The sequence below is a fragment of the Drosophila virilis genome, chromosome 2 (assembly GCF_030788295.1).
Source record: "Drosophila virilis strain 15010-1051.87 chromosome 2, Dvir_AGI_RSII-ME, whole genome shotgun sequence".
NCBI lineage: Eukaryota > Metazoa > Arthropoda > Insecta > Diptera > Drosophilidae > Drosophila > Drosophila virilis.
This window is the reverse complement of record NC_091544.1, coordinates 25447795-25462202: the sequence shown is the minus strand read 5'-3', so window position 1 is coordinate 25462202 and position 14408 is coordinate 25447795. Positions and strand designations below refer to the sequence as shown.

The window sequence follows — 14408 nt, the reverse complement described above, 5'->3', positions numbered from 1 at the left end:
ACCGACTGCCGGATTGACTGACGGACTTTTTGACGTACTGTCTGGCTGACAAGTGCTGGCCCTCTGTCTGTTTCAGCTACCAAAATAGTTTTAGATGATGTGACAGAAATGCAGGTTGAACGTGCCGAAAAGCCCAAAAAAACAACGGCCAACAGGAGAAAACTATCACCAACAGATTGCCGAAGCTTAAATACCCTTAGCACACATAAGTGCTATAAAATCGATAAGTGCTAGTGGCCGGATCGACTCCGAAATATATATTTTTCGCATCAACAATAAAGACATGTGTCAAGTCAATATCGACTCGACTTGACCCTGCTGAAGATCATATTATTTTCATGGCCACGATATCTCTTCTTTCATGAGTTACACATTTCGTGACAAAATAAAAGCACCCTTAGCAAGGGTATAAAGAGACAGCTCGAAATAAGTAGCACAAAGTGCGCGCAGTGTTCAACTCTTAAGTCTGGTTACGGTTATGGGTTATGTCGTCTAAAAGTCGGTTCATTCAGTCAGTTAGTCAGCTAGTCAGTTAGTCAGTCAGTCAGTCAGTCAGTCAGACAGTTTCTCGTCTGCTGTTCTATGTGAAATGTAAGTTCCTCATAATCATCATAATTGCTAAGCATCTGACACTTTACTGTAACTGATTGTAACTTCCAGCTGAGAGTGCTTACAGTGACAGTTGCTGATCTGTTTTATGGGCCTGGGTAGGGAATCTTACTGTGGTAGAGAATTATGTGTGAGCCGTCGCAACACACACACGCACACAATAAAGTTTCAGATTCTTCAAGATTTCAGCGCGTAACGGTACTTTGCCTCTTTGTTTGGGGGCCTGTTCTATGCAGCATTTTCCAGCTGTACAAATATTTGGCTTTGTATTAGCTTTGGGTCAAGTGTAATACCGCTGCAACTTTCTATACGAGTTTTTAACGCTTTTAAAACTGAGCTATTCTTTTGGGTTGTTTGTACAGAATATTACAAAGTTTGGGCTTTTAAAAGGAAATATGTTTTTTTTAGTTTATTTTTGTTTGGTGAAATTTTCTGTTTTTACTTTTTTTTTTTTTTAAATATTAAATAATATCTTCTGATCTGTATACAAAAATTAAAGAACTATAATCCAAGCGAGTTTATTTAGATTCTCAAGCAATTCACCAGAGAGTCCATGTTCTTTTTAGACACATGTATTTTGATACATCTATTTATTTTCAATAACATCATTAACCAAATATAATGGCTACAAGTATTGAAATAATTTATTTCTGAAAACTACATAAGTTCTTTTGAAAATTTGAATTTAACTTTCTTTCTAAAACTTATGCTTATATAAAAGTTCTTTCTGAACTTAAGCTATAATTCAGGTCATTAATAATCGATTTTATATTATGTTTTATTGTTCTATTCTTTATTTTTCTGTCACAACTTTTGTTTTGAAACCTTATAAGTTGCAGGTTGTTTCTGAGATTTAACAACGATAAAAGTACACAACTTACACGTCTATAAGTTAGATTATAAGTCTTAGATTCTTACATAAACTAAATAAACTGGGAGCGTGGGCTTACAGACTTAGAGGGAAGTCGCCGGCTTATATTTGGAAGAAACTCTCAATATTTATATTTGTTGAAAAAAAAAAAAAACAACAAAAATGCATAGCCTTTTCTTTTCTAGTTTCTAACGTAGGCTTTAATTTGGGTCATTATTGATCTATCTTCCATTATTTTTTTTCTATTCTTCTATCTTCCCCACTTTTCCATAACTTTTGGCACTCTTAATTTCTGATTGTTTAAATGTCGGCTCAATTTGATTGTTCTTTGTTTTTGAGAGTTACTTAAGGCAGCTGGAGTTTTGTTTGACCATACCGATTCCTTTCTATCTATTCTCTCGTTAACCTTTTCAATCGATTCGTTTCCCGTTCCCACAGTGCGAAAACAAACGCACTTTAAATTGATGTGGACAAGCGTATAATTAATTTTTTGTTTTGGCCATTTTCTACTATATAGCCTGGCATTAGATAATTAAGCGATTTTTCAGCTGAACTTTGCAAATTTTATGCAAACTCATCGACGTGAGAAAAACAACGAAATAAAAACTGTAAATTTGTAAAAACTGAAAGCTAAGAAACAAAACAACAGCAGCAGCTGTCGCAGATGCGGAAAAATTGGCCAACTATGTGAGCGGGTACCCGTGTCTGGGGCGACCTGGAAGTGGACTTGGATGTGGATGTGGATCTGGACGCACATGCGCGTAGGTAGCCCCGACTGTCTAACTGACTGCCTGGCCGACTGGCTGGTTGGCCTGCCTTATATAAACCCACATGACGGTACAATTTGTGTTTTTATTTTGCAGTTGTAGTTGTAGTTGTTGTTGTTTGTTGTGCTGTTGCGTTAATTTATAGCATTAGCTGTGTGTTTGGCTGCCCAAAAATGAAGCGAAAAGAAAATTGTCAGAAAACTGAAGCCGCTTACGAAATGCGACGCAAACTTGTGACGAGCAGAGAGCACCACCGCAGCACCACTTGGTCACAAGTGTGTATGTGTGTGTGTGTGTGTGTTGGCCCATTGGACTCGCTGTAGTCACAAGTCGCAGCTACCGGAAGCAATTCGCCACTTAATGCACTTGAGCTCACAGTTTTGCGCTACAAATTTGAATTTAAATTTCAAATTTTTGAATTTTCGTATACAGCTCTGGACAGGCTTGGATTCCGGCTTGAGAGCGAGCTACTCCACTTGCTAGCCGGTTTTTGTTAGCTCGAATCTGGCTGGCCAATTCCTAGCTGAACCCGGCTAACGATTGCCTATCTATCTATCTGTATCTTAAATAATGTTTTGTATCTTTGCGCACTTGTCTCACCTTTTGCTTTGTTTCTTTTCTTTCTTTCGTTTTATTTTGATTTTTTTTTTTAAATTTAGCTCAAGTGCTTTTGGTTCAATTGAACTTTATGAGTTTGCTGTGTATTACCCCAAAATAGCAGCAACGGCAGCAGCTGCTGTTGCTGATTTGTATCTTATTGATACAAAACGAAACTAAGCAGTCAAGTGCGCGCATTGCTCAAGTTTCCTGCTCCATTCGGCCACACTGACTGGCCAAGAGCTTTGACTTTTGTCTAGCTCTTGGTGTTGCGGCATTTCACTTGGCTTAGAAATCGCTCGTTATTAGCTAAATATGCGCTGCCAAACTATAGCGATGATTTAAGCACTTCAGATTTGGCAATAAGGCTCGAAAACAACTTGGCGAGCTTTTGCAATATTGATTTGAAGTCAAGAAGTCTATGTTGCGTCAGGGACAAGGTCTCAAAGTCTCGTATATAAAGCTGTTTGTCCTGATCGTGAGATTCTTTAAACCAAAAAAAAAAAAAAAACCAATGAGTTGTAGAGCCGAACCCAAAGACATGGCATTGATCCCATCAATATGTTTTTGTTCTGTACTTGAGTTAAAGTATAAAATGTGTATTTAAATAAATTTAAAAGGGTTTACAAAAATACTTGCTTTTATACTGCTCTGGTAGACACCAAAATGTATTTAATACCAAGGTATTAACTTGATTTCCCTTGAAAATATATATAATTGTCACATATCCCATTTGTTAACGCATACATTTTTGGTATTCAACAAATGTATAATATAAATATATACTTGATATAAAGCCAATATATAAACAATATGGGTATTAGCTTGCATTATGAATGGGTTGACACAATAATAGCTAGCTTTTTTTTGCATTCAGCGATTGCTGCTTTTCGTTTTGAATTTTTAAAATAAATTTTATATTTTACCTTTTAGTTGTGGTATTTTCGTTGTGCATAATATACGTAAATAATTTACCAAGCATATTTGATATATTACCCAGACGACTTTCGCTTTTGTCTAGTCAAAAAAAAACCAGGTAGTTTCTAGCCCAAAAAACCAAAAACCCATCGACCCAACGTTAAAAGCCAGCGATGACAAGCTGCATAAATTAAGAAAACCCCCCCGCCCTGCTATTCGCAAAGGTGTTGGCCACATTTCTCGATGTTTGTTTGGCTTTTTGTTGTAGTAGCTGTTGTTTTTTTTTTCGGTTAGTTCTACTAATCAGAAAACCGAAATCAAATTTCGCTTTTCGTTGGACTCGAAAGAGAAACCCGAAACGAATCGTGTGGAACGCAGGTCACCGGACTAAACGAAATTTGTTCGTATTTGGTTAACCAAGCCAACTGCTTATTCTCTCCTCTTCCTCTTGGCTTATTTGCATCTGATTACTGTGAGCTGTTTATTTAGAGATTTCACAAATGAGACGAAGCCAGCTTAGAAATCAACTCTATACAAAATTGGCCCAGAAACCAGCCCAGAAACCTAGGCCATATACCCCAGTACACGGCGATTTTGCGTATCATTGAAATGAAAGCGAATGTGATATGAAATGAGTGTATAGAAAGGTGGGGGCGTTGTACGTGAGAGGCCCTGCATATAAATCCACTGATAGCATTTCATTTATGGCTATGAAAGCGCATTCAATTTCAGTCAAAACACATACAACTGAGCTTGACCCTCTTTCTGAGCGTAGCTCGTTAAATGTTTTAGTTATTGTTTTTGCGATTTTTTGATTGTTTATACACTAGTATTGGGTATTTTAATTTTATCACGATATGCGTAACCTATTGAAGGAGAAGTCTCTGTCGGCATTAAGTATATACTATATTCTTAATATGTATCAAAGGCCGCATAGTTATAGCTTTAGCTGTGTAAGTGCAAGCGAATCTTTCATGTATATATATATAAATATATTTTGGAATCGACGCGATTGGATAAATATATAATAAAGCTGTCAAGGGACCAGTCGTTGATTTTGAAAACATTAAACTAGGCAAATCTAAACATCGAACAGCCGTATTATTTTGCTTCAATTAAAGAATCGACTGAGTATCAAATTATGGCCTGGAACATTTTTCAGTTTCTTTAAATATCTTGACTGAACTGAACAGGCACAAATATCCAAAAAAAAAGTTTTTGATGTAATACTTCTGTGCAAGGGTATTTGATTTTCGTCACTCTAAAGAGAACTGTTTTTTTTTTATTTTGCTGGTTATTTACCATTTAACGCACTCGTCATTTGGCTTTTGTTATGTGCAAGGTTTTACCCAAATTACCTGACAACAATTTTTTAGGCGACTTCTCAGTTAATTAGCGCTTCAGCTGCTATCTCTTAGAATACAATGGTTCAATTATGGCCCATTAGACAGCGCCCCTTTTCCCAGACCCCCTGCAACTAGCTGGCATTGAAAGATTTGAGAGCCATTGTGGGATTTGTTACACACTTTACTCACGCAGCGGCCAAGTTGAGCTCTGAGCTTTCGTACTGAAGAGTCTTTTATAGTTAATATTCTTTGTGCAGCAGCAGCTATTATGATCTGATTTACACAATGAAATCGGTTGAAAATACTTAATAAAGTCATGCATCTGCAATTCTATAAAGTACTTATATAAAGTCTAGATCGGTCAGTTGGTTCTCGTATAGTATGTGGATAAGGGATATCGCCCCAAAAATGGAAATACCTCATTTGTAAGGGTACGTCATTGTGCTTTGTATACCATATTTCCTGAAAATGGTTTAAAGCTCGGATTATAGATATAAACTTGCACGCACTTCCTAGCTGTGTGTGGTGTATTTCCAAGTCGCAAACTAATTAGTTTCTATGTGCGCTTAGTAATCATTTTCGAAATTTTATTTTGAATTCGATGTTTTGGGTCATATAAATTATGCTTAATGCCCGTTCACGGTGACCTTATTAGCACTGTGAACCTGAACAAGCTGTTTTCATCTTGAATCTCTGGTTCTCTCTCTTTGCACAAATCTCAAAGAATACGTCGTTCTTTGGTTTAATCAGACAATGAACTGCGAGCCCATTTGATATGATGGACAAAAAAAAGAAGCTTAAACCTTTATTAAGCCAATTTCATAAACGTTTTTATTTCTGGGTCAACTATTGATATTATGATCACGTAGCTTGGTTTGGCGAGAAATCGCCCCGAACCGACTCGAATTGCCACTGGCTGAAAAGGCATTTCAAGATTTATGACAACGTTGCCAGCAAAATGGCGCCGTTGTTGCTGCTGTTGTTGTTGTTGTTGTTGTTGTTATTGTCGCTGTTGCATTCTTTTGAGTCGCAGCGCATCCCGTTCATGCTCCCATTTACCACCTGCGCGATTGCCTGCACTATTTCGGTGATGCGCCGCTGTGTGGTGCAACACTCGCCGTGTCTCTGGGCGGTGCGTGCGCCGCTTTTCCGAGTTTATTTTTAAAAAATGCGACAACGCGCTCCCAATTCGTTTTGCTTCCCGCACACGGGGCAAGGGTTATGGTCTGGTATGTATTTATTATTTTTCTTTTTTTGTTTCTTTTTTTTTTTGTACATTTTATTTGGTCTGTTTGTCGACGCTGTCGGGGAGCTAAACAAATTTGATGGCATCCACCTCCTCGTCATCGTCATCAACATGTTTAACAAATTTTTTGTTGAATGAGCATTGCGTTGTGCCCGATTTATTTTTTTGCTCCAGTGTCGTCGCATGTGTTGTTGTTGTTGTTCTGTGAGGTTTTACCCTTTCGCTCAGTGAGCGAAGAGTAGGCGGAGGCATAAATATGATGTACTACATAGAGAAACAACGTGTTATATTTGTTATTATATCTATAAATAGATGCAGTAGCGGCTGTCGACAATCGGTACAGGGTGGTCAGGTCATAGAACTATAGTTACGGATCAGCCAAACTATACTGAAATAAAAATACTACAAATAATTAACATATGCGCGAGCTTCGAAACTTCTTGATCCAGTGTACAAAGTTCTTATAACAAAACTTTTTGTTGTTCCCAAAAAATTCCTTAATTAAATTACAAATACTTAGAAAAAGTAACAGTAACAGATATATAAAAAAAAAATAGTCTGGATTCAAGAACTTAAGTTCTTCTGACACTTCATTTCTTTTCAATAAATGTAACTTATTTCATTTGAGAGCAATCAACTAAATAGATGACATCAAAAAATGTATCTCCATATTATCTGTAATATGTATTCACTAGAGTTGATGCTCTCCCCAAAAACTATTTTAAACTAGCATAATCTCATCACGCCTTATTGATTTTTTTTACGTTAATGATTTTCCAACCCTTTAGATGCTCAATCAAACACAGCGTTTACTTTGGGATTCTTTTATGTTTAGTTTTATTTTGCTTATCTGTTAGATGTATCGGGCGACACACCCTGTTTGTTATTTTATTTTTATTAAATCAATACACGCATTTCTTATATATTTTTATCTTTGTCTTGGATTTTCTAATTTTCTCAGCTCTTTCAGCAGTGCTCTGCATCTACATTCACATTTAACTAAATATACATATATGCATCTGATAGATAGAGCTGTGCGCCTTTAGTATCTTTTTCGTATCTCTTCCGCTCGGCGCGAGAGAATGACTCGGGAGATATTCGACGTGGCAAAAAGTCGCCAACGTTTGACTTTTAGTAGCACGCGAATTTCTCAGCGCTATCAAAGCGAACCAATATATTCTCAGTCAAAAAAAACAAAAAAAATAAATAAAACAGACCAAATCCAAAAGCGGCATTACAATAAAAAAGCAAATTATATGTTTATAATTCCCATATTGTTTTTACAAATTATAATTAGTGAGTACGCGTCAAAAAGCCTCAGAACACGGCGCGATCAAAATATTTACGCAGCATTTGTTATTGTTTTTGTTGTTGTTCTTGTTCTTGTTCTTGTTGTTGTTGTTGTGTGTGCTCTGTGTGTTCTGTGTGCGTTCTAAAAACAAAACGAGGCTGCATAACAATTAAAAATAATTGTGTTGTATATGAAAAAAAAAAGATATCGAAAAATATCATTAAAATGTTGCTATGCTTCGCAAATGCGGCTAAAGAACTGAGCCAAAACGTTCGGTGCGAGTTCGAGTTCCGAATAAAGATCTGTATAAATTATATAGTCGTCGTTTAATTTTTGGAAAAGAAAATGTGTTTTTCCTTGTTAATTAATAACAAAACTGTATTCAAACAACATTCAAAGCTATGCCTACTTACATATATGTGTATATATAATCGTGTATACGTTTATTTTAGAATGTGCTTATACCTCAAGAAATGTCTATATATATATATAATACTCATGTATATATAGCAAAAGTTATTTGTGCTGACCTTAAGCGTACTGCCTGCACGTGGAAATCTTACATATGTAGTTCTATGTTGTGAGCATTTGTGCCTGAGCTTTATGGCTTTGCTTTGCCTTAACTCCATTTACAGCGATCCAAGTGTCATATCATATTTGTGGGAGAAAATAGAGACATTTATTCTGTTCTTGTTATCATTTTTATTAGCTGTTGAAAATAAAGCAGTTGATTTTAAGTGCTCTTCTCATTATTTCTTTTCTTTTTTGTTCAGAAATCGGTTAAATAGTCTTTGAAATCTATACTAAGCTAAAGCGGTTCGGTGAGAAATAAAAGAGTAGTTGTAAAACTTATAGCCTTCTACCCAACTAGTGTCCACTAGGTATTTGGAATAAGACAGAAAATATATATAGAGGTCATCGTAATAACTGCTTAAAGATCTCAATTATTGTCGTTATTATACGAACTAGCACTAGAGCTACATTCTTAGTGCATTTCTCATAATTATAAACTTTCTTTTTTGTTTACTTTTGACAATTTTTATTTGTATTAAGAACTTAAAGAGTGGCTTTATAATGTACTTTGTTATTTAAGCAACTGTTTTAGAGAAATTTTACTATCTGCGGATGTTCTTAATCTAAATAATGTTTATTTATATTTGAATATTGGTAGCATATGTATGGATTTTGAAAAGATCTCAAGAATCTTAAGATATATCGAAAAAACTTCTGCTTCTACTTAAACAAAGCTCCATATATTTTATTCTACTTATACCATTCAAAGTATTAAACAACTGGAAGCTTATTTCATATCTTATAAATATTCCCTATTAAGTCAAAATTCTTAAAGATATAAAACTACTGAGGAAACGATTTCAATTCTTATAAAGCTTGTAGACATGGGCTGACAGCCGTATTTTTTTTATATTATGACGTAATCCATGATGATTCTCTATATACTTACTTTCTTCTTCACACATGTTATATCGTAATACTCGTGTTTAAACGCCCACGCAAAACTGGCTTCAATCAGACAGTTCAGGCCATACCAGAGTCCGGTTCAGTTTTGTTTAAGCCATTTTTGTATGCCTGAGCTAATTAATTAAAATATTTAGAAATTTGTAGAGCGTAGGTCGGCCAACTGCAAAAAGGCGTCACCGTTGCCATAAAAAAGTGGCTGCCACCAGTTGCTATCAAAATCAGAAATCTTCATTCAGAAACCGCCAATTGCCATATAGAGCTGATTAACTGATCAGACCATAAATAAATCAATTTTAATACTCGCTTAAATAGTATGAGACTCGTCTGGTAAGACCCTCGTGTCATTAGGTATTGGGGGGCTAATGAACTTGCCATATGAATATGAAGTAATCAGCCAGTTGGACGAGACATAAATAACAACAACAACATACAAACTATGCTCTGCATTTAAGCATATTTTTCCAATTTAGGCTTAATTAATAACAGTGTACTGAAGACTTGCATGCTGTTGGTTTTGCTGACATTTCGCTGTTTAAGAGCAAATGCAAATTTTTCTGCAAATTGCCTTTTACCATAATTATCTGTGCACACTAAAACAGGTGAAATTTCAGGTGCACGTTGTGGAAATGACGGCGCCAGTCAGCTGCCAAATTAACTGCATATTGTTTACAGCTCATGCCGTGCGCCACACAGCAGGTTGTTTTTGTTTTTTTGCTAAACAAGCAGAGTAGGGCAGGAATACCAAACATATATATATATATATATATACATATATATATATATATGCACTCGTTAAAATGTATATCTTAACCAATTAGCTGACAAGTTGGTGCTGCGAGTAAAGCTGTAAATCAGGAAAATAATTTTAGCTTTCCTGCTCCATTTTGTTATCGTAATGTCATGCGTGTAGCATGCTTACCTTTTATCTATCATGTACAGACTCCATTTCGTTAGGCTTTATGCGAGCTGGATTAACGTCAATTTGAGTGCATCTAAACAAATTAGCATACTTAGCAACAGTTAATGTACAATCGATTAATTTTATCGATCAATCGCCGTGAATATGTAAGTTTAAATTATTTTTTGTAAAAGCTACTTAGTATAATAATAAATGCATTTCTGATTTGAGTTTATTATTAAAATAATAAATTTCACAAGATACGTCAGATCTAAATTAACGTAAGTGTCATCACAAAAGGTAATCGATTATAAATCAATTGATGCAAAAATCATCTTTAATTAATCAACTGTAATATTTGTTGACAATGCAGTTGTAGACCAATTGGTACTAAATTGGTATCTTTGGTACTGCTTATAATATATTTATAGCTCATATCACGATGATCAATCAGATTTAAGTGCATCGCTAACAGAAGAGTAAACGCTTAATAAACTTGGCTATAATTTTGTTTGTGGTTTTTTGTTAAATTCATTTTTAATTTTTTGTGCCCATAAGAAAACGTTGTGTTTTGCCTGTTTTTTATTGTTTATAACTTTGTCTTTTAAATGCTTCGAACGTGCTAAATATGTATATTGCACTTAATTTTTTTTTGCGTTTTGGTGATTGTTATTCGAGTTAATGGCGAAGAGTTGCAAAAAAAGGTCTGCGGCCGTCGCGTCGCTTGAGGTTGTTATTTTTTTTTTTTTTTTGTAGTTGGATAGCAATGTCCGCTTTTGGCAGCTGTTCATAAAAATATACATATTAAAAAATATATAGATACTTGTCTAGCTTAAAATTTAAGAGTATCTGCGAGCGAGAATATGCTATCAAAATAAATATACATGGCATGGCAATTATGTTACCAAGGCACGCAGCTAAAAGCTCTCAACTTATTTGCGATTATTGCTTCCTGTATTGCAGAATTCTTTGGTTTTATTATTACAATTTTTGAAATATAGTGAGAGCTTGGATTGTTGTGGCGTATTTGAGGTGAAATCGGGCATTCAACTGGCCAAGAAACTGCGGCGAGCTACAAAAAATATCTTTCGCAAATAAAGATACTCTGCTGCTGTCTGCTGCTGATGTTCACACAAATTAGCGATTGGCAAAGCCTAGCTTCTGCTTACTGATTACACAGAGCGCGCAGCAAAAGTCAAGCAATTAGCCAAGTTAAATACATAATGCATTTGTCTGGACTACGCCGTCCGGCACTGTCACTGCGTCTACGTCTTAACTTGGCCAACAAGAGATGCAGCCAAGCGTTCGGTTAGTTTGTTTCGTGCAACCGCAGTAAATAATATCTTAAGCCACGCCGTGACCGATAAATCTGGTAAAACGGGCGAAAAATGATTGCCATGTGGATCTGCAATGGGGTAATCGTATTGTCTAAATCTTTAAGTGCGGCTTTTGGTAGCGCCCAATTTGCAGCTGATCTATGCAAGTTATGTTCGGCGATTACCGTTAAACGGCAGCATATTATCTGCCTGAGAGTTAAATCGCCTTTAAATGCTATATACACAACTCCGATTTAACCATTTGCCCAGCAATTGGGTCAGCTGCGATCTGCGAGCTGCGAGCTGTGTGCTGCATGGCAACAATTAAAGTATCTCAAACCGCACGCGGCTCGCATTGGCAAATGGTTCTCATAAGCTTAGCTACTTTTGTATCTGTATCTATGACTGACTTTTGTGGCCTTTGATGCAACTTGTTTTGGACTCGTTTGTTGGCATTCTGTTCGCCAATGTGACTGGCGACAGTGAAGCGTTAAGTCTCAAACTGGCATTCTGCAATGATATATGGATTTTAAGTGCCGGCTGTGGTATTATTATAATAATAATAATTATCAAAATATTTTCAATACAATGCCGAACTTAAGAGCTGTTATGAAAGCATTTATTGCTAGTGTGGCAAAAAAAAAATAAAATGTAAACAAAAATCCATCTAAAGTTTTGAGCTAACGCAAAATGAGTTCCGAAAGTTCTCTTGTGTTGGCAGTTTTTAGCTTGAAAATAGCTAAAGATTTTAATGACAGCATTTTGTACCCAATAAGCAGCTATTTATATTTCCGATAGTAAAATTATTTGTATATATATATAAATTTATTACTATTAAATAAATAGTTGCAAGTAGTATATTTCTTAATTTCTGGGCCAATTTCAACATTCCTATTAAGTCGGCTAAAACTAGCTCCAAATACCTTTGTCAATTTGTCTCTAATTGTGAAGCCTTTTGGGCTTGAACAGTCCAAAATATCTTATGCCGGTATCAGCCGCTAAAAATCCAGCCAAAAACTGGCATATTGTCCGCACTGGTTCCAGATTGGTTAGCTGTGCCAGTGGCAGTTTTACTTCAGCGAATAGCTGCTGGCCTTGGTTACTGGTTTCTAAGCCGAGTGTCTGGTTGCCTAACTCGAAACACTTGAGCCTATAACCATATATATATAAATATATATATATATATATTATATGGTGTATGTGTATATAAATATAACAGACTCTGCTCTTGTAGCTAATAACAGAGATTGAAATGTCATTGTTGTCAGCTTATCGTTTGAATAAATGCCCCGGCGAAAGATCAGCCGCAGCTAAAGCTAGAGCTCAAATTCGAATGCGCTACTTGGTTGCTAATTTTACATTTTTTTTCTCATTTTGCTAACACTTCACTTTTTCGTTGCTCTGTTTATACCCTGTACATCTCGAAATCGGTTAATAGAGGGTATAGGCAAGCTGCGAATCCACGCATATAGAGTATGTATTCTTGATGAGAAATACGAGTTAAATCGATGTCTGTTTGTCTGAGATGTCCTTTAAGCCCTCGAGGCTTAATTTGCGGTATATAAACACATGTTAATGTCTTTAAAGTCTAATGTCTTTAGCTTGCGGTGTGTGTGTTTTCGTGTTGCACATTGTACATATAGGGTATCTGCTGGTCGGGCCATTCGACTAGAGCATTGTTGCTTATTTGCTTGTGTGCGTGTTGTTGTTAATTTTGTTGCTTCTCTGTTACATGTTGTTGTGTTTTGAAAACTACCTCAAAGCACTTCAATTCTCAGTTTTTCACACTCACTCGCTCTCACTCGTACGCTCTCTCACTCTCTCTCGCTCTCTGTGTCGAAAAAAATATGTTTATCGTTATCTTTTATATCGCACACTGTCAATTCACAGCTAATGTCTTAAGTCGTTTCAAACGCAAGCTAACAACTGCAATACGTATGTCCGAAGATCTGGACGAGCTGTTTTTGTCGCCGATACCGGCTCCAACGCCCGTCGAGCTGCAGCAGTGCATCTTGTTTGGCTTCCGCCGGCGCCTCAATCCCGACCAGATACTCGACGAATGCCGCAGCGCGTTTGGGCCATTTGCGCCGACTGCGCAGTATGTGGCCAGATGGTATCAAAGATTTCAAGATGGACTCTTTGCCATAGACGCGCATGACGACGACGACAACGTGGAGGAGGAGTGGTGTTCGGGTATGGGCGCAGGCGCGGGGCGTGGCCAAACGCCCACCACATGCAGCGACTACAACGACGATGATGATATTGACAATGACCATGGCCTGTTGCCGCTGGTCTTAAATGATTTGCTGGGGCATGGGCATAGTGATAAGGATAGTTATAACAATGATGATGATGATTGTTATCATGATAAAGCCGATCATGATGAACTTATTGATGATGGGCACGTTATTAGTTATTGGCAAGGCTATGGCTATTTGGGTGGCAAGAGGTATGCGAGGTATGCCAGGATCAGCAATAGACTACGTTTTGTAATCAAAGCCACTTGAATATATTTCCATTAATTTGCATTTCTTCTTCTTCCATCCACAGCGGAATGTCAATAAGCGGCTTGCCGCCATTGCCGAAATCTTTGAGTGGATTCAACAAGCTGCTCGGCTCCGATTCGGGCTTATTGAGCGATGTGGAGGTGCAGCAGGAGCTTAACAACAACAACAACAACAACAACAACAACGACAACAAGGAGAACGACAGCGGCAACAAATTAGCAGGCCAAATAGTTAGTGATAACAACAAAAGCAACAACAACAACTTGAGCACCGATAAGCAGGCATCTAAAGACAGCAGCAAAGATAATGCAAACGATAAATCAGCGACGGCTACAGCAGAGTCTGCAACAGCAACAACAACACCAACAGCAAAGACTTTCAATGCAAATGAAAATGAAAATACATCAACAACAGCAACAGCAACAACAGCAACAAATGCAACAGCCACAACAACAACTACAGCAACAACAACAACGCCAAGCACACCTGCTAAAATCAATGTAACGGGCAGCACTTTGGACGCGCAGATAGCGACGCTGCGCAAGGAAATGGTGAGTCGATTG

At 36.9% G+C, this 14408-nt stretch overlaps 1 protein-coding gene across 5 annotated transcripts in view; it reads left to right on the top strand.

Moving 5' to 3' along the window:
• The window catches only part of LOC6633058 (AAC-rich mRNA clone AAC11 protein), a 50296-nt gene that overhangs the window by 14513 nt on the left and 21375 nt on the right, over positions 1 to 14408 (top strand). For 2 of the 5 annotated variants that reach the window (XM_032433810.2, XM_070206710.1), the window contains exon 3: positions 13889 to 14396. In XM_032433810.2, coding sequence (XP_032289701.1) covers positions 13889 to 14396 — 508 coding nt within the window. Of the gene's footprint in view, positions 1 to 7595; positions 7651 to 13128; positions 13797 to 13888; positions 14397 to 14408 lie in introns of those variants that run through there. The other 3 variants (XM_032433812.1, XM_032433811.1, XM_032433813.2) reach the window with 3 other exon arrangements.